The sequence below is a fragment of the Filobasidium floriforme genome, assembly GCF_021052385.1.
Source record: "Filobasidium floriforme strain CBS 6241 chromosome Unknown HD553scaffold_11, whole genome shotgun sequence".
In the NCBI taxonomy this organism is placed as follows: Eukaryota; Fungi; Basidiomycota; class Tremellomycetes; order Filobasidiales; family Filobasidiaceae; genus Filobasidium; species Filobasidium floriforme.
In genome coordinates, this window is record NW_025763632.1 from 163,288 (window position 1) to 179,237 (window position 15,950).

A 15,950-nucleotide genomic window follows, 5' to 3' on the forward strand; every position below is an offset into this window, starting at 1 on the left:
ATTTTGACGGTGCTGTCGCGGTACAGGTAACGAGTGACGAACGCATGTATGCTCAACCCGACCATACTATGAAAGCATTATGAATAGAAATGAAGTGAAGGCACATAACGAGGGCTATATAGTACACCTTACTATCCTTAGAAAGACACGCCGATCAGGCTACAGTAAGAGAGCAATATTGCATTAGATTATGAAATGAGAAAAAGAATTCAAGCCGATTCGATCGATCGCACTCGCTTGTGACTCTGGTCACCTTCGTCCTCCGATCTTCTTTTTGCCTTGCTTCCGCTAGGAGCTACTCCAGCCGAGATTACTGCGGCATCCTTGGCGGTGTAGTTGATGAAAGAATCGAATGATATACCAGTCTCCGCCGATGCCTTTCGTTTGGAAGCGCTCGCTTTACGAGGCTTGCTGCTCGACGCCTTTCGGCTGGCGGGTAGCTTTGCAATAGATCGAACCTCGCCGCCAGGGCAAGGTTGCACATCTGTCGTCCGTTCTGGCATTGACAACGGCTCGCACGTAAGAATGGGAGGAGGAGGCGCACGGCGGGATACAGATTCAGTGCGTTGCCGAACCGGTTCTGCTACGCTGAGAGGAGTGACCGGCCTAGGGGTGCTGAAACTCAGGGGAGGGGCAATGTGTATGCCGCCCGGTGCAGATGCAAGGACGCTGGGCTGCACGGGAGGAGCGGGGGCCGCAGCGCCGCTGTGGTGAACTGCATACGGAGTAACGGCTGGCGCGAATAACGGGGCTTCGTATGGCGAATATGGCGGATATGGTGAATATGGCGAGTATGCCGGCGACTCATTCGAAACCGCATGAGGAGGCGGTGTGACCGCGACGGGGGTATGTATCGTACTAGGCTGGCTATGAGCCCGGTTGACTGAGGGCATCCCAGGTGCCGGCGGGATTTGCACTTCCAGCCCGTTCGGATTTCGCCGACTGGAAAGCCCCGAGGATACCAACCGCAGCGGATATTGCTGGGCGGCGGCATCAATGGGGTCGAACGAGTTACCGGCATGCTGAAGGGTTTCATCGACTGGGTGAAAGGCGAACAGCGTCTTGGTCCGCGCAGCGGAATGGCGAGCGACGCTATCAGAAGACCGCGATCTAAAAAGGGCGGTTTTGGACAATCAGCGGTGTTGTGGCACCAAGGTTCCATTCGCTTGAACTAACCTTCGCAACGACATGTTTTGTGGGACCGAAAGATATGCGCTCGCCAGACCGGAAGGACCAGCCTTAGGCGCGGACCGAGGTACCGCGGGATATGCGATCGGTTCACCGAAATGCCCACGCCCGTTGGCAGCCTCCTCGTAGTCCAGCAATGAGGGATAGGTCGGTGAACTGGATTGCCATCCCTGCACATTGCCCACAATGGACGCAGCAGGCAATAGTGAAGGCTGAGAGGCCGCGATGCCGTTCTCGCATCGCATAGAACCCTCCGTCTGCACCACATCGTACGTTGACGACAAGTTCCGGCCGCTGATAGGCGGGAGCGATCCAGATTGTCGCCTTGACGAAACACTGCCTCGATACGACAGTTGCGGAGGAACATACTGGACGTTCCCGTCGTCCTCTCCTACGTAGTTGACGTAATCGGTCAAGGGGATCATGTCACCCATACTTTCCGTAGGCCAGATTGACTGGCAAGCCTGCTGCCCTCCACTTTTGACGCTAGGGGTCGTTGACCATTGTTCTGGGTATTGTGAAGGAGAACCCGAAGGCAGACTCATAGAACCCCAACATTGGGGATTTGACGCCAAGGAATGCCTAGGCGTCAAGAGGTAGTCGCTGTTCCCAGAGGCTGATGAGGCGAAGGATGCGTGTGATGCCTTGCTGTTGAGCGACAAAGACGAACATCCTCCAGAGGAGAATATGTGCTGATCGTCGGCACCGCCGTTAAAGTCGTTGTAAACTGAGGGGTCGTGAATGATGGGGTTGGAAGCGCGATGTTGAGGAGGAGGTGCGATCGAGCCAGCGTCGCATGTGAGATGGGATGGAGTAGAGTGTTCCGAGGGCGTAACGGCGAGGCAACTCTGGGGCGAATCCAATGAATAGTAATCATTGAGTTCGAAGGCCTCCGGGGCCTGCGTGGTCTGGTACACGGGTAAGTCGCCCATCTTCCAGTTTTGGGCTCCTGGCCAAGTATTATTATGAACGGCCAGTCCTTCCTGTTGCAGATCGAAGTCGGCCAGCGCTGAGAACGACAGAAAGGAGACGTTCGAATCCGGATGTTGAATCGACGGCTCGAAGAGTGAGACCATAGGGTCTTGAGCTCTCATCACGGCAGCCATGCTCCCTGCGATGTCTCTCTCTCCTCTTCTTTCTTGCCTTGCTCGGTAGGCTCAGTTCGATCGGGTCTGTCCTTGTCAGCCGATTAGGCAGCTGACTACGAAGACGATCGTGCTAGCTTCTAGCTCCACCGGATTGGCCCGATTCAGGGTCGAGTAAATTAAAGCACTAAGAGCACGTGGGCGTGACTAGTGCGCTGATTCTAGAAAAGACGATCTGCCAGAGATCCTGGTCGAAGTGATGGTGTATTGAACGAATGTGGTTTCGTATGCTCGCAGAGCTGATTTCTTGGAAGGTATCGATGGGGATAGGTCAAATTTAACAGAAAACCCCGGTGAACAGGACGCCAACTTCGAGCGTCCGTGCCGTCCTTCGCGGCTTCATATACCTCTGCTATTCGCATCGATCCAATCGATTTTCCGGAGGTTCTAGGCTTCGGTCAAACGGAATCGCCCGACCTTCAGGGCCAACGTCGGACGAAGGCAGGTGGTAACAAAACTCTCGTATCTCGTAGGCACAGATCTGTCGAGGTAAGTTTGGGCGACATGGCTTCGAACTGTGTCGACCAGGTAGACGAAGCCTTGCCCTTGGCGCGACTACTGATACCGACACTCGCGTGCCTGACCGGCGATCCGGGATTGCAGGACACGACCAGTGAGGTCGCGGGCTCCGGCAAGGCGTCCGGAAGTCGCGGAAACGTCTCACCTGCCCGATCAGGAATGGCTCGGTCCCAAATGAGATGGCAGGTCGGCTCGCCATCTTGATGGCCTTTGCACATGGGCATTTCATGCATGGCAGCATGGATCATAGCGAGACATGAGATACACGCCTCCCACGTCGTGGATCCGCAAATATCTCTTGTTGACGTCAACAGAGGAATCGATCGAACCTGCAAGACAGCACCAAGAGTGTCAAGGCCGCCGAAGGCTGCTGAGCTTATGACGCTATCAACGAGCTACTCACCACGACTTGAGGCTTTCAGCAGTCCTCTCCTTTGCCCAGCGAACTCTTTCGATATCGAGGTTGGCTCGCAAGGCAAACCCGTGTCTGACGCCCGAGTAGATATGGATCTGGTAGTCGTACCCACCGGTTCCGACAAGATTGTCGTCGTGGGCGTCCCCGTCTGGTGCTTCAGGACTAGCGAGACCTGTCAGGGCGACCTCGAGAGCGCGTCTTCTGGGCGGCGGAAAATGCGAATCTTGTTCTGCAAGCGGGTTAGTGGCCATTAGCCGGGAGTGCTCTGATCGTGGTCGCGCGCAAGACGTACCTGCCAAAGAGGCGTAGAGCGGCTGTTTGAGTTTGTGGAAAACGACATCGCTATCACACCTAGCAGGGTGGATGATGGACCCTGGCATCGTAACAAGAGGTAGGCGTCATTGCTACCGTTGTGAACATGGATTAGCCCGCTTGGCTGAACTCACCTGCAGACACCTCACTGGTTGTGCCTAGATGCCAAAAGGAACAAGGGCACTTTTAAGCTTTTGATCGCGAGTATTCAACATTGGTGGGTATCGCGAGTACGAACAGTAGTCAAGGACGTAGGGGGCACCGAAGCAGAACCCAACGATACCATACTTTGTGTCGGGATTTCCATACATTTGTTTGACCCTTGGCATCCATTCCCGGAGCAACAAGGTCGTCTTCTGAACCTGATTCCCCTGTCCGTCGTCCACCTTGATCAACCATTTCGGGATGAAATCGCTCAGGGTGAAATCGGGATTCTTGTTCAGCTCGGCCACCTGCTCGCCGTAAAAGTAGTCAGGCGAAATGACCAAGTATCCTGCGTACGTAGACGTAGATATCGTGAGGCTGTCAGTACGGCGGAGGGAAGGCGGCTTCGTGCGATGGAGCCTACTCACCCTGACTAGCGAGCCAGTCCATGAACAAGCAGTTGTTGATGAAATGAGGACCGTAAATATCCGCCATCCATAGGACGATCTTGTCAGCCTTGTCGGCTTCGACTTGTGCCTTCGTGTGACCGTCAGGAGCTGTCAGGTAAGTCTTGACCGTGCCCGAGATGGGCAGTTCGAGATCGAAATAGGTGCCTTTGCGTTCGCCAGTCTGCAGCTTGACTGCAAGGCAGTCGTCTGCGCAAGATCGAGCCATGATGTATATCGTTTGTGTATATGTCTATTTCTGTTGCGCCGCTGGCACAAGTTGACGCTACCTTTGAGGCCTCGGAGTCGGAATATCGAGGTGATCGAGATGATTTCATGATGGTTCAAGTTGTCCAAATCGTCGAACTGCTTGCTGTTCATGCTGCTCAGGTCATGTTGCGTCTCGGCGATGACGTAACGAATTCGAGAGCGAAACCCCGGCATGCTATGTACTAGTACTCGGTAGTACCCTACTCTTACTCTATTGTCATATTTTTTTCGTCTTCTACTTCGTTTCGGTTTCGTTACACGATTTTGCTACTCTGCAAACAAGTCGACTATTTGGCTACATGTTGGTTGTCAATTCATTATGAAAACAGAGTGAGAAGTCCAGGAAGTAATGAGACGCGAGCGCTCGAGGGCGCTTTCTAGATGTAAATACGTTGCCAGCATCTAAGGAGATCGTCGAGGAAATCCGGTCCTTCTGGAACCAGAGCTGGAGCCGGAGCTTGACGGCGTAGTTGTACGATAGGGACGCTGATCCTAGCGGATCCAGGTGAGGGATTCATGTTGAAATGTCCTCGTTGGCGGTGCCAGTCCTCCCATTCGTCGAGGCTAGAGCGCGCGGCGGATTCGATCGAAACGCGGGTGGTGCTCCGTTCCGCCGAGTTCATGCCAAAGAGACGCTGAATGACGGGGAACTCCCAGACATCCTGGAGTGTCCACCTGTCGATAGGATCGCTGCGCATCATGCCCTTGATAGTAACAAGCAGCTCTCGGCTTGGACCTCGAGCGGGTGCCAAGTCGATCTCGAGGGATGACAGGGAGCTTTCCGAGGAAATAGATGTACCCGATGGCGAGAGAGGTATAGAAGTGTCGGCGGCTGCCGCAAAACCGGATTGAGGAGCAAAGCCGTTCAAGTGTTCATCCAAATCGCTAAAGTCGTTGGATCGCAGCTTTTGCCAAGCTATCCCATCTAGAGCGACGAAGGACGGGGTTAGGTATGTCACAACCTTGTCTTATCGGGTCGGCTACTTACTGGATGGAAGGGTGATGTTGAAACTGGCTTCGAGCAAGGTGATGCCGAGACTGCAGATCGATATCGTCGTCAGAGTGTGTTTCAAGTTGTGCACTCTATCCGGCTTACCTGAACACATCCGCTGCTGTACCAAAGTCGCCATGGAGCACTTCCGGGCTGAGATACTCCCGATCACCTTCTCGCGGGGACTCTGCCTTAGGGCTTCGGCCGGGGCTTCCATCTTGCCCCTTCTGAAAGACCGAAAGGCCAAAGTCGCTGATTTGCAATCCGCCTTGACCGGTAACGAGGATGTTACCTGGCTTGAGATCGAGGTGGAGAATGCCAAGCGAGTGAATATGTCTCAACCCCTGTAAGCCAAACGATCTATCAGTGATACATATCGGGTCAGTCTAGCGCTAGCATAGCTTACCGAAGTGAGTTCGTATAGCAGTTTCCAACACCTTCCTTCGTCTAAACCGCCAGTCTCACCGACACTGGTCAGGTAGCAGGCCAGATCTCCGCATTCAGCCAGTGTGGTCCGAATGTGAAGTTGCTCTTTTTCCTCCCAGGCCTCGTGAAACTGTATGACGTGCGGGTTGGGATTGCGGGCGAGAGCTTCCAGTATCTTGACCTCTTCAAGCTGCCGTTTCCTGTGAAGCATCGAGAATATTAGCCTTGCTAGGCGGGTGAACGGCATCGTCATCCGTGGCCCATTTACCTGTCTTTCAAGCCAAGATACGGCTTGCCACGCTTCACCGCCCATACTTTGCCCGTCTTCTTCTCCTTCACTTTCCATACGGTGCTGAACTCGCCGTTACCGACGGGCTCAAGCATGACGAAATCCTTTTCGAATCGCGTTGTGCCCGGAAGAGAACCACCGACCGAAGCTCGACCTTGTTTCGGGCCTTTCGAGCTATCGTTGGACAAGTTCTTCATGTGATTGCCAAACTGCGCTTGCTGCTCGCCCAGCTTGTAAGCAGCAGATAAAAGGGGGTTCGAGATGCGTCGCAGAGTCTTGTGCTTGCTGCCTTGAAGACGTTGCAGTAGTGTCCCCTTGCGACGAGGTGGTGACGGAGACGGCACGGATTGCATCTGCGTGTGGCCATTTGCAAAGGGATAAGTACGGACAGGCGCGGGAGGCGACGGGGTGTCGACTCCAGTAAAGTCCAGCCGCGTAACTGCCATATTCGTGAATCTAGCGTGTCAGCAGGGTCCCATCCCTCAAGACTAGAACAGCTCTTCTCACCTGCATGCTCGAACGGCCTCGTTGGAGTGATCGGCTCCTCCTCGTCGATACCGGGAGCGGTCTGCTTGGACCAGGATCCATTGCTCCAATTGCCACTGTTAGTCCTCGCCCAGAGAGCACTTCCTTTCCTTCTCAGTCCCCTCGACTGTGCCAAGTTGGTCTTGATGGTCCCATCATTCGGTACGATTGTAGCGATACTATCTGAAGTTTCCGTTCGCCCCCAGCCCCTCTGGCTGAATTTCCCGCGTCGATGCTCGTCACTGACAGAAGGTGCCGCTTTGGACATTTGGTTCTGCGCATCGTCTGGTCCGTGTTGTTCTTGACTGGTATGCGGGAGGACAAGAGGGCGAAGCTTGGGCTTTTCCATGGACATGAAGCTTGTCGTGATCGCGTGGGTTGATTGTTTGATAGGAGTATCGGGCATTTTGCATTGTGTATCGATGAAGAGGCTGATTGGACGCCTTTTGACGGCCGAAGGTAGAGGAGGCCCGTTGGTGGTCGACCGCTCCCTTCGACCGAATCTGAAAGAGCCGCTACCCTTCTTGACCAGGCCAGTACTCATAAAAGCAGCCGGACTCGGCTTTTCACCTTCAAAGGCATGAGTAGGCGTTGCTGCTGGCAAGTGAGATGGAGAAGCACGGGGACTAGCTGAGGAAGCGTTCGATAACAAGCTCTTGCGCTTGTCTGCCGATAGCTTCATCGCGATGGGAGGAAAGACCATTTCCTCGTCCCGACCCGCGGCTGCTGGCGCGGTAGTACGTCTAGGAAGGCCGGGACGGTTGAACGAGTTTTGTCGTGCCTTGGGGAATAGTTGATCCATAAGTGAGCCTTCTTGCAGGCTAGTCCTTTCCCGCAGTGCGAGATCCAGCGAACCTCGACGACAAGACTGCATATCGAGATCACTGAGCATGTTCGATCGGCGCGGAGGGGATGTAAGTCCAGATGGTGTAGGGGATTCAGGACTCGATCTCTGGAAAAGCGGCGAGCCTTTCAACGAAGCGCCGAGGGATCGGCCGTCCCTACGGTCGGATCCAAAAAAGTCGGGCGACTCTGCATCACGATGATTGCCCTCGAGGAGCTGCGAGGTGGCCTGATGTTGAGAAGATGGCCTTTTCGAGACCGTCCCTGCAAGGTCAGGCGACGATACGTTCTTCTTGAGACCGTTCGCGCCCTTCCTGCGCGAAGACGGCGAGTCTTGCAACCACATGCTGACCAATGACGGATCGTGTGCATCGAGAGCGAGACCCGAATCTTCCTGATCTTCCAGTGCGAGCGCTCGATAGAAGAAAGAGTCGCCACGATACCCGGCCTCCATGTCGACCTCGGCGCTTTCGAGCTCAAAGTTCAGCTCGTCCAGGTCGAATCCGTCTTTCCCCGCGTGGTCCATGTCAAACGACTTGTCCTGCTCCACATCCGACCAGGAATGAGTCTTGACCAGCGGGCTTGTGACTGCCCTCGTGTGGGCAGGTCGATTCGGCTGGAGGAATCGTGACTGCTGCTGCAAGTTGGTCATGGTCGCCAAGGGCGATCTGGGAGCTCTGAAAGCTGGGGTCTTGACAGGTCTCAGCTCGCGAAGTCCTCCGTGATGCCCTGGACTAGGTGTAGGCGAAGGGAGATCGTCACTCCCGTTGGAATTCATTGTATTGGTAGTCCTAGCCGATGCGGTCGAATCGACATGGAACAGTAGAGGTCGTCCGTTGCCGAAGATGTTTTTCTTGACGATCGTTGGCCGGGAGGGTCGGACGCTGATGCTGACGCTACCGCTGCTATCGGTAGAGGACGAAAGCTCCTCTAAAGGTGTCGTCGTGTTCTGCATTCTCGTATTGATGACCTCGCCGCAACCACTCGCCATCGAGTCGGTATCGCAGTGCATGTCCACGTCCTCGTCGTCTACCACCACCAACCCGTCGACCCCCGTACTCTGTGCGGCCACCCTTTCGGCCCTCGAACTCGAAGCCTCGACCCATTGTTGTACCCTCGTCCTATGGTTTGATGACGGAGGTGAACGCCGATGGATCACCTTGGACGGCGTATCAATCTCCTCATCCTCGTTCTCATCCGACCCTTCGAGGATGGCCATCGAGATCTGCCGAGACCTGTTCGAAAGCGGATCTGAAACGCCTCGAGGACCCAACATGGGTCTTGGTAGCGGAAAGACTGAATCCACTGGAGAGATTGAGACGGGTCGTTTCCGCCTCGGAGCAGGGCATGTATCGCTGACCTGACCTGGGGTCTGTGAGGTCGGGAGGAAAGGAGAGGCGAGAAACGTCGAGGTATATCGAGGAGGCGTGGTCTGGCATCGCGTTCGATTGCGGTCCGGCGTCCTCGAGTCGAGAGAACCTCGACGATCCGAGAGGTCAAAGTTGAAAGAGACGGGTGGTCGGGCACGAGTGGGGCGGGCTACTGGAGATGGAGAGTAGGTCGTGGGCATGGCTGGGGAACAGGCGGACGATGTAAGTTGAGCGAGGGTGAGGGTAGGAGCGGTCGCTCGGGATCTTCGTTGAAAAATGGCGGTATCGGAGAGTTTCCTTGTCAGCTGAGAGGATGTGAGCCGGCATATCGTCAGTATAAGAATGTTTGGGTCATTGACTAGACCTGACTGCGGAGCTGACTCACCTCTGGCACAGACTTGTCGCCGTCGAACGGTTTCTCCTTCTTCCAACCGGGACTCCGCCATGGACTCTTCAACAATCCTACGTCAGATTTCTGTCTTCGAAGCCAAGTGTTATCCTGCTCCGATTCATCTTTGAGCCTTTCCAGCTCGGGAATGAGATTTCGCGCCATCGTGAAAGATGGGTTTTGGCAAGAGGAGTCAGTGTGTCGTAGGAAGTGTGCGATGGTTTCGCGTCAGAGTTGATAAGAGTTGTGGAGTCGAGCGATGCTTTGATGAAAATAAAAACGTGGCGGAGAAATCTATATGTCTATGTGTCGTGGAAAGAGAGAGTCGGTTCCGTGCGTATCTATCGTCAAGAAAATGTTTGTTGTCGATGTCCAGTCTTGAGGTTGTTGAAGGTGTCGAGCTACGGTCAGAACACTCAAATAGTCGAGCGGGAGCCAGGAAGTTGTTGATCAGGACCTGACCTGGGCTAGAGGTAGGTGGCAAGAGGGGTAGCCAAGCAGGGACGACTGTACACTCGCACTCGACGTTCGCCATGACATCGAGAATTGTGGTCAAGAGTCTGATGATTGTTGTTTACACTTTGGCTGATCGGAATCAAATTCGGTTCTTGGTGAGTGGCCAGTGGCTTATGGCTTATTATGGCATCCGGGCGGGCAGAGACCCATCCAGTCCGAGCCACGTGGCTCTCGCGTGTGACCTTCGGTCGATGATGACGCCCCGAGCGTCCTGGCGCTATCCCGGGTCATCAACAACAGATCAACAGACATCTTCTCACATCTCACTAGCCCATTAGGCCTCGCCAACAGCGCAACAGCAGGACATAGGTAATCGTACATGCGTGACAATGATGGCGAAAATTCCAGTCCACAGCCGCTAGGAGCGTTGCCGTTGTCAGACGTATACCGCAAACCTGCACCGAGCTCGGCTGAAACACTAGCTTCCGAAACCTTTATTATGCTGGAACACACCGGTCGACCATTTCTCTCCCTGTCGTGCTCGTGCTGTCGTCCAACCAGAGTTCCCGGTAGCAAAACACCCTTCGCTCTCGCCTAACGCTAAATCTTGCAAGCGGTCGGGCTGATGTCATGCTCGTAAAACGCTTGATCCGGACCACAAGAGAACGTATTCATGGAAACCCTCCCAGTACATTATGCAGGTACAAATACAAAATCCCTCTATCAGCACGATCAATCGAAGACGATCTTCTTCGGCTTGGCGGCCTGTCCACCTCCCGACAACGCCGCACTGGCCATCTGCGTTTCTTTCTGTTTACGCAACCTTGCAGCCTCCCAAGAAGGATGTTCAGCTTTAAGCGGCTTGTCGGCGACCTTTTCCACAGGTCTGGTAGCGGGTACGGCCGGTCGAACGGGCGCAGAGGACGTAGGTTCTGCCCGGGCCCGTGTAGAGTCAGACCCGGGTTGTCGACCTCCCCAGCCCTTATCGCCCACGGCGCCCTTGCTCCATTTGCCTCCGGCTTGGGTACCCTGGCCTCCCTGGTTTTGTAAGAACTGTCTAGCCTGATTAGACTTGGCCGCACCTTCTGCAGATTGGGCGGCCTTCTTGACGTGATTTGCACCGGAACCGTATTTCTTCTCGGCGATCCTATGGATATTTGATGACATCAGCCAAGGCATCAAGACTAGGTGATTGGTGATGGCGGTACTCACAATCGTCGCTCTCGCTGACCTCTTCGGTTCTTTCGCTCGCCATTCGGGTTCAAACCTTGTCGCTTGTTGTCCCGCCTATCGTCCTCGTCCGGATCGCTATCATATTCGCCCAAGGTAAACCCGGTCTTCAACGACGGCAAGAACATGGAAGACGTGATCGTTGCCGTGGACGCTCGGACGGGCTTGGCCTTGTCCGCCGGGGTGTCGTTGGCTTTTTCCTTCTTTTTAGTAGGAAGGGCCGGCTGTTTAGCAGGAGCGTCGACGGGTTTCTTGCCGGTCGATGCTGTCGTTGCAGCAACTTTGGGCTCGACTTCATCTGAAGATCCTTCGCTTTCTTCGTCCTCGCCCGCAGGTAGTCCATCCCATTCCGGAGCATCCCAATCGATGGCGCCAGAATCGTCACTATCATCACCATCCTCTGAAGCGCTGTCGTCGTCCCCGTCGTCCTCTTCGTCATCGCCCGCCAACGACCCAGATTCCCACCCTGCAGCTTCGGCTGCCATCTCTTCAGCGGCAACTTGCTCTTGCATCTTCTTGACGGCCACCTGTTCCTCTTCCGCCTGATCGTCTGGCACCGCTACACTGGTATTCCCAATCTCGTCTTCGTCTTCGCTCGCGTCCATATCGACATCCACCGTCGTCATACCAGCAGCGGTCGATTCCGACTTGCTCGCATTTGCGCTTTTGGCCTTGTTTGCAGCGTTCGCGCCCTTGTTATGGGCATATTTGAGACTAGCTCCATCCTCTCCCACGACCCAGTTGACAACAGCGACGATGGCATCGCTCGTAGGTTTGGACGAGTACAAGCGGTTCTCGACTTTGATCTGGAGGGTTGACGACGCGGCAGGAGGCTTGGTGGGCTCGGGGAAAAAGTCGGGTGGGAGAGGTAGGGATTGTTTGAGACGAGGGTGTTTGCGCAGTTTGAGGGAGAGGAGGGGTTGGACCAGTGCGCTGAGCTCGAGGCGCTATTCCAACGGGGGGAGTATGGATTAAACGATCGATATCAGAAACAACAAAACCGCTCGAGACTCACCTTGATGATATCCAGCTGCTGTTCCAAATCGAGCACCTCTTGTTTGACTGCCTGCTCTGCGTCCCCGCCATCTACAGCCTTCTTCCTCAGAAACTTGATCTTCTTGATCAAGCGTTGGGTCTCGGAGGTCTTGGCTCGCTTCAACACGGGTAGCATCGACTTGAGACCTTGTTGCTACGGGTTTGACAGCTAATCAGCATCGTAATCTATGGGCAGGTCGCTCGGATGCAGCTAGACTCACGATCCTCCCCTGAACCTTGTCCAAATCTAGAACGTCCCCAGCGGGCTCCGTATCTTTCTCTACCGTTTCCGCTTCTACTTCTATCGGTCCTTCGGCCTCGATATTTTCGTCCTGACCCTCCTCTACTGCATGCTCGATCGACTTCGCTTCTGACGCAGCGACATCTTCTCCCTGGGCAGGCCCGGCTGCTTCGCCTTCAGCTTCAGCTGCAGCTGCAGCGGCCGCGATGAGCTCTGCCTTTCGCTGTTGACGCTCCTTGCCGGATCGCTTTCGCTTCTTCGCAGGTTGATCGAGACTTGGGTCGGGTACTACGTCGGACATGTCTTTGAAGCGGTGATGGTGAGGTTGCTAGGCTGAAAGAGCTCACAGACAACAGAGGTAGACGGATCATTGAAGTCTCGAGATAATTCACGCTCGTCCCCTTTCCCTCCGGAAGCACTCCCTCACCTTTACTCGAGCACGTGACTTTGGTTTCTCGACCCTCCGGCTCCCGTCATGGGGGTCCTGATCTTGATGATCGACGATGCTGATCGACTTTGCCTCGATTCCCGAGTGAACTTCCCTTTCACACGATATCATCTAGCCATTCAACATGTCGACGCCTATCACAATCGGTCTGGGAATACTCGGCGCTGGACTCGGAGGTCGAGTACTCTGGCAGGCTTTCCGAGGCGGTGCCGCGGCCGGGGCGAGCAAGTTTGCAAAAGGAGGGTTCCAAGGAAAGATGGACAAGAGCGAAGCTATGCAGGTCTTGGGACTCAAGTGAGTATAAGGGCCTGATATTCATGCTAGCCTTGACGCTGACATGAAACCCCGGCTGGTGCCGATAGGGATCCGTTGACGACAAACAAGCTCAAAGACGCTCATCGACGGTTGATGTTGGCAAATCACCCCGATCGAGGTGGTTCCCCGTACTTGGCAGGGAAGATCAACGAGGCCAAGGCTCTATTAGAGTGAGCTCTTGTTCGTTCGTGAGCAGTCATCGGTTGTGCCGCTGATCTTGCTCGAACACTCGATCGCTTAGCAAACACGCTCCTCGGTAAACGCACGACGGGACAGAAGGAAATGGAGATAGCGCAGGATCACATTTTTTGGTTTAGACCGATTGGTCGGCCACAATGTACGAGTTTTACGACATGCAAGAACATCCCTCAGGTCATGGGTTATTGTCATGAAGATCTGACAGAGACAGTTTCTCTCCTCCCGCGAACGCTTGCGACATCGGACGTCCACTATGATGGTGCTGTGACCAAGATGATCAGGTCGATGTGCTCAGTGGGGCCAGCGTTCCGCGAGACAACCCGATAGAACGTTTCACAAGTCAGAGCGGGGATGTATGGATTTGACGAATAAGCTTTAGCTTCAAGACAGTCGAGAAGGCTCACAACCAATTGCTGCATTGTGATCCGACAAGCGAACTTCGATGCTCTGTCTAAGAATCGATATTAGACAAGAAGAACCCGTCATTATCCATTGATAGGTTTGGGAGAGCGGCGGCGGCCTCCCTTGCCTAGCAACCCTGCTTGGGAAACACCAATGGGAGATGCGACAATACGTCTCTTCGACGTTGAGGCCGTGTCTGGTCCTGTAAATTGGTCTGAGGTGGCGGTCCATCGCCGTCTAGCGATACAGGACAGGTCGTGAGTGGAATTTCAGCGCGAAGAAGCGGAAGGTTAGGAACATGGATGAGAAGTCTGATCAAGGCAATAACGATAGTTGGGCGTCGAGGTAAGGGTAATCGCACGTGAAGGGGAAAGAGGAAACTTATGTCTCAGATCGACACCTACCGCCCCTCCATGGTCGTGCCGACAGGACGCCGTGTTCCTGCTGCAGGTCGGTCTGAAAAGGATCAGATTGACCTGGAGAAGCCGGTCAATATGGATCAAGGTCGCTCATTATCCATTGATTGTCGCTCTTAGTGATACTGCCGTTCCTGACCCTCAGGGAGCTGTAATACGAATTGACGATGAAGCTTAGGGCAGCGCTCTTGTGAATCTACGTCATATCTGACAAGATTGGATGTGCTTTGTGTACCTGTGCGACATGCAAGACGATCTGAGCCAGCTGCAATCGGCCTCGAAATGCCACATATGCGTTGGGTCTGCGCCAACCTTTTCATCGGAACAGGCGCCATCAGAAGCGAGATGCGCAATATGTGCAAAGGGGCCGTATTTACATCTGCATAAATTAAATGCCGGAAGTATCGCTAGGATGACAACCCGCAACATGAAGATCACTAGTTAGTAAGAGCTGGCATGACCACCGCCAGCTGATTCAGTGGCCTGCTTAAATCGCTCGATTTAAGCTCTCGTTAGAGCTCACTTGACTAGATCCTTGGCAAATTGCCCTACAAAACCGGAATCCTCCTTACTTGCGATCATATCTGAACCTTCGTGCACTTTGATAGATGACTATTTAGTTCGGGATCTCACCAGGATCCTGGGTTTCACGGGAAGAACCGGCTGACTTGGCTACCATCCATCTCAATCGACTGGGTTTCAGAAGTGTAGCTTTACACGCTGGACAACGTCTCGCGTCCGAGTGGGATTGTTAATCGAGACGTGGTACAGTCGGACTACAAATGTGAAGACGGACTCGGCTCACTGATCGCGCCCTTGCTTGAAACGAAACCAGCACAAAGCTTGCCGGATATCTGTTTACTCTAAATATCGACCCATCGAAACGGCATGGCGTTACGGGCATCTAGAAAAGCCTCGACCTGGACTGCGTGACATCACACAGCACAAGCATTTGACTTGAGGACCTTTTAAATGCCCTGTTTTGATCAGCGCCGATATCCTGTACAATATCGCCCCCTTACATTTGCCGTTGGTATAAAATCCGAATACTCCAGTTATTCCACGAGTATATTCGTTTCCGTCAGATCATGCATCACACAACCGTGATGTAAATCGTCTGTTCAACCACGTGCGCCGAAAGACTACGTAGCAGGTCCTTGTCGGGGTATAACAACTACCGCTGAAATAATCGGTATAGTATATTGGACGATCAATTCTGATGGAAAATGAGATACACCGAAGAGAGGTCTTTGATTGCCGCATGCAGTGGAATGAAACCCGTTAACATGTTGATGATTTGCGCGCCAAATTACAAGTCGATTCCGGTCCGCTCTTGGTGAATGCGCTTCTCAGGCTTTCGAAGGCGGAATGCTGCAACAACGGTGCAAGAATTGTGCGGTGCGATCGAAAACCTGAATGATCGAGCTACGTGTATCGATGCAGCATCGCTGACTCGCAAGTAATGATTGTATCCTCTTGCGCGAGGTTATCGATGTATGTGAGCGCTCGAGCACCTACAATCACGCGTCCTGAGCCAGAGCGAAAGTCTCTGAGATATCATGTTGGCGTGTATGCGAACGCAGCTGATTGGCGGCTCCCCTCGAACATTACTACATACATTGGTCAATAGCAGGTCGACGTTTGCGAGGAAAAGATGATACGCAAGTGTTTGTCTGCCTGTCGATCGTGTGTGCGACTGGACGGGACACAGGACCACAGAGAGGGGAACGCATGAAGGCCCAGGAGAAGAACCAGTGACAGGAGAGAGGATAGTAACAATGCCAAATCGCTTGAAGGACGACAAGGGCGATGACGAGAACACCAAGGGGGCCAAGGTAAGGCGAGATCGCGGACACAGCACTGGTTGGGGAGTGAGCGCGCGCGAAGCGCGCGCGAACTATGGCAAAAATAAATATGTAGGTCCGAAGACCCATTTCC

The 15,950-nt window shown here is 53.9% G+C and overlaps 7 protein-coding genes across 7 annotated transcripts; 1 reads left to right on the plus strand and 6 right to left on the minus strand.

Annotated features, from left to right (window-relative positions):
- Positions 1-98: 98 nt before the first annotated feature.
- Positions 99-1,199, minus strand: HD553DRAFT_311300 (uncharacterized protein). Its single transcript, XM_046179956.1, has one exon. It carries the CDS (start codon positions 891-893, stop codon positions 210-212), a length of 684 nt encoding a protein of 227 aa, XP_046036494.1. The 5' UTR covers positions 894-1,199; the 3' UTR covers positions 99-209.
- On the minus strand, positions 1,014-2,394 carry HD553DRAFT_30013 (uncharacterized protein). The gene has a single exon (XM_046178626.1). It carries the CDS (start codon positions 2,292-2,294, stop codon positions 1,134-1,136), a length of 1,161 nt encoding a protein of 386 aa, XP_046036495.1. The 5' UTR covers positions 2,295-2,394; the 3' UTR covers positions 1,014-1,133.
- Positions 2,395-3,107: 713 nt separating this feature from the next.
- HD553DRAFT_30341 (Alpha/Beta hydrolase protein) lies at positions 3,108-4,623 on the minus strand. Its single transcript, XM_046178872.1, has 6 exons — positions 4,152-4,623; positions 3,818-4,072; positions 3,714-3,737; positions 3,560-3,640; positions 3,256-3,496; positions 3,108-3,181 (listed from the first exon to the last, which is right to left on the minus strand). The coding sequence occupies exons 1-6, from the start codon at positions 4,396-4,398 to the stop codon at positions 3,160-3,162; spliced, it is 870 nt and encodes a 289-aa protein (XP_046036496.1). The 5' UTR covers positions 4,399-4,623; the 3' UTR covers positions 3,108-3,159.
- Positions 4,624-4,636: 13 nt separating this feature from the next.
- Positions 4,637-9,784, minus strand: HD553DRAFT_284430 (uncharacterized protein). The gene is made up of 7 exons (XM_046178202.1): positions 9,269-9,784; positions 6,653-9,188; positions 6,125-6,584; positions 5,837-6,056; positions 5,536-5,774; positions 5,428-5,477; positions 4,637-5,364 (listed from the first exon to the last, which is right to left on the minus strand). Exons 1-7 carry the CDS (start codon positions 9,434-9,436, stop codon positions 4,817-4,819), a joined length of 4,221 nt encoding a protein of 1,406 aa, XP_046036497.1. The 5' UTR covers positions 9,437-9,784; the 3' UTR covers positions 4,637-4,816.
- A 589-nt stretch (positions 9,785-10,373) lies between these two features.
- On the minus strand, positions 10,374-12,656 carry HD553DRAFT_30496 (Bud-site selection protein). Its single transcript, XM_046179091.1, has 4 exons — positions 12,214-12,656; positions 11,973-12,146; positions 10,940-11,904; positions 10,374-10,874 (listed from the first exon to the last, which is right to left on the minus strand). The coding sequence occupies exons 1-4, from the start codon at positions 12,532-12,534 to the stop codon at positions 10,460-10,462; spliced, it is 1,875 nt and encodes a 624-aa protein (XP_046036498.1). The 5' UTR covers positions 12,535-12,656; the 3' UTR covers positions 10,374-10,459.
- Positions 12,657-12,805: 149 nt separating this feature from the next.
- Positions 12,806-13,170, plus strand: HD553DRAFT_272302 (putative chaperone; the record flags this gene model as incomplete). Its single annotated transcript, XM_046177754.1, has 2 exons — positions 12,806-12,975; positions 13,044-13,170. The coding sequence occupies 2 exons, from the start codon at positions 12,806-12,808 to the stop codon at positions 13,168-13,170; spliced, it is 297 nt and encodes a 98-aa protein (XP_046036499.1).
- On the minus strand, positions 13,140-14,916 carry HD553DRAFT_355505 (uncharacterized protein; the record flags this gene model as incomplete). Its single annotated transcript, XM_046183823.1, has 5 exons — positions 13,140-13,645; positions 14,001-14,072; positions 14,225-14,391; positions 14,536-14,624; positions 14,818-14,916. The coding sequence occupies 5 exons, from the start codon at positions 14,914-14,916 to the stop codon at positions 13,446-13,448; spliced, it is 627 nt and encodes a 208-aa protein (XP_046036500.1). The 3' UTR covers positions 13,140-13,445.
- Between the last annotated feature and the right edge of the window lie 1,034 nt (positions 14,917-15,950).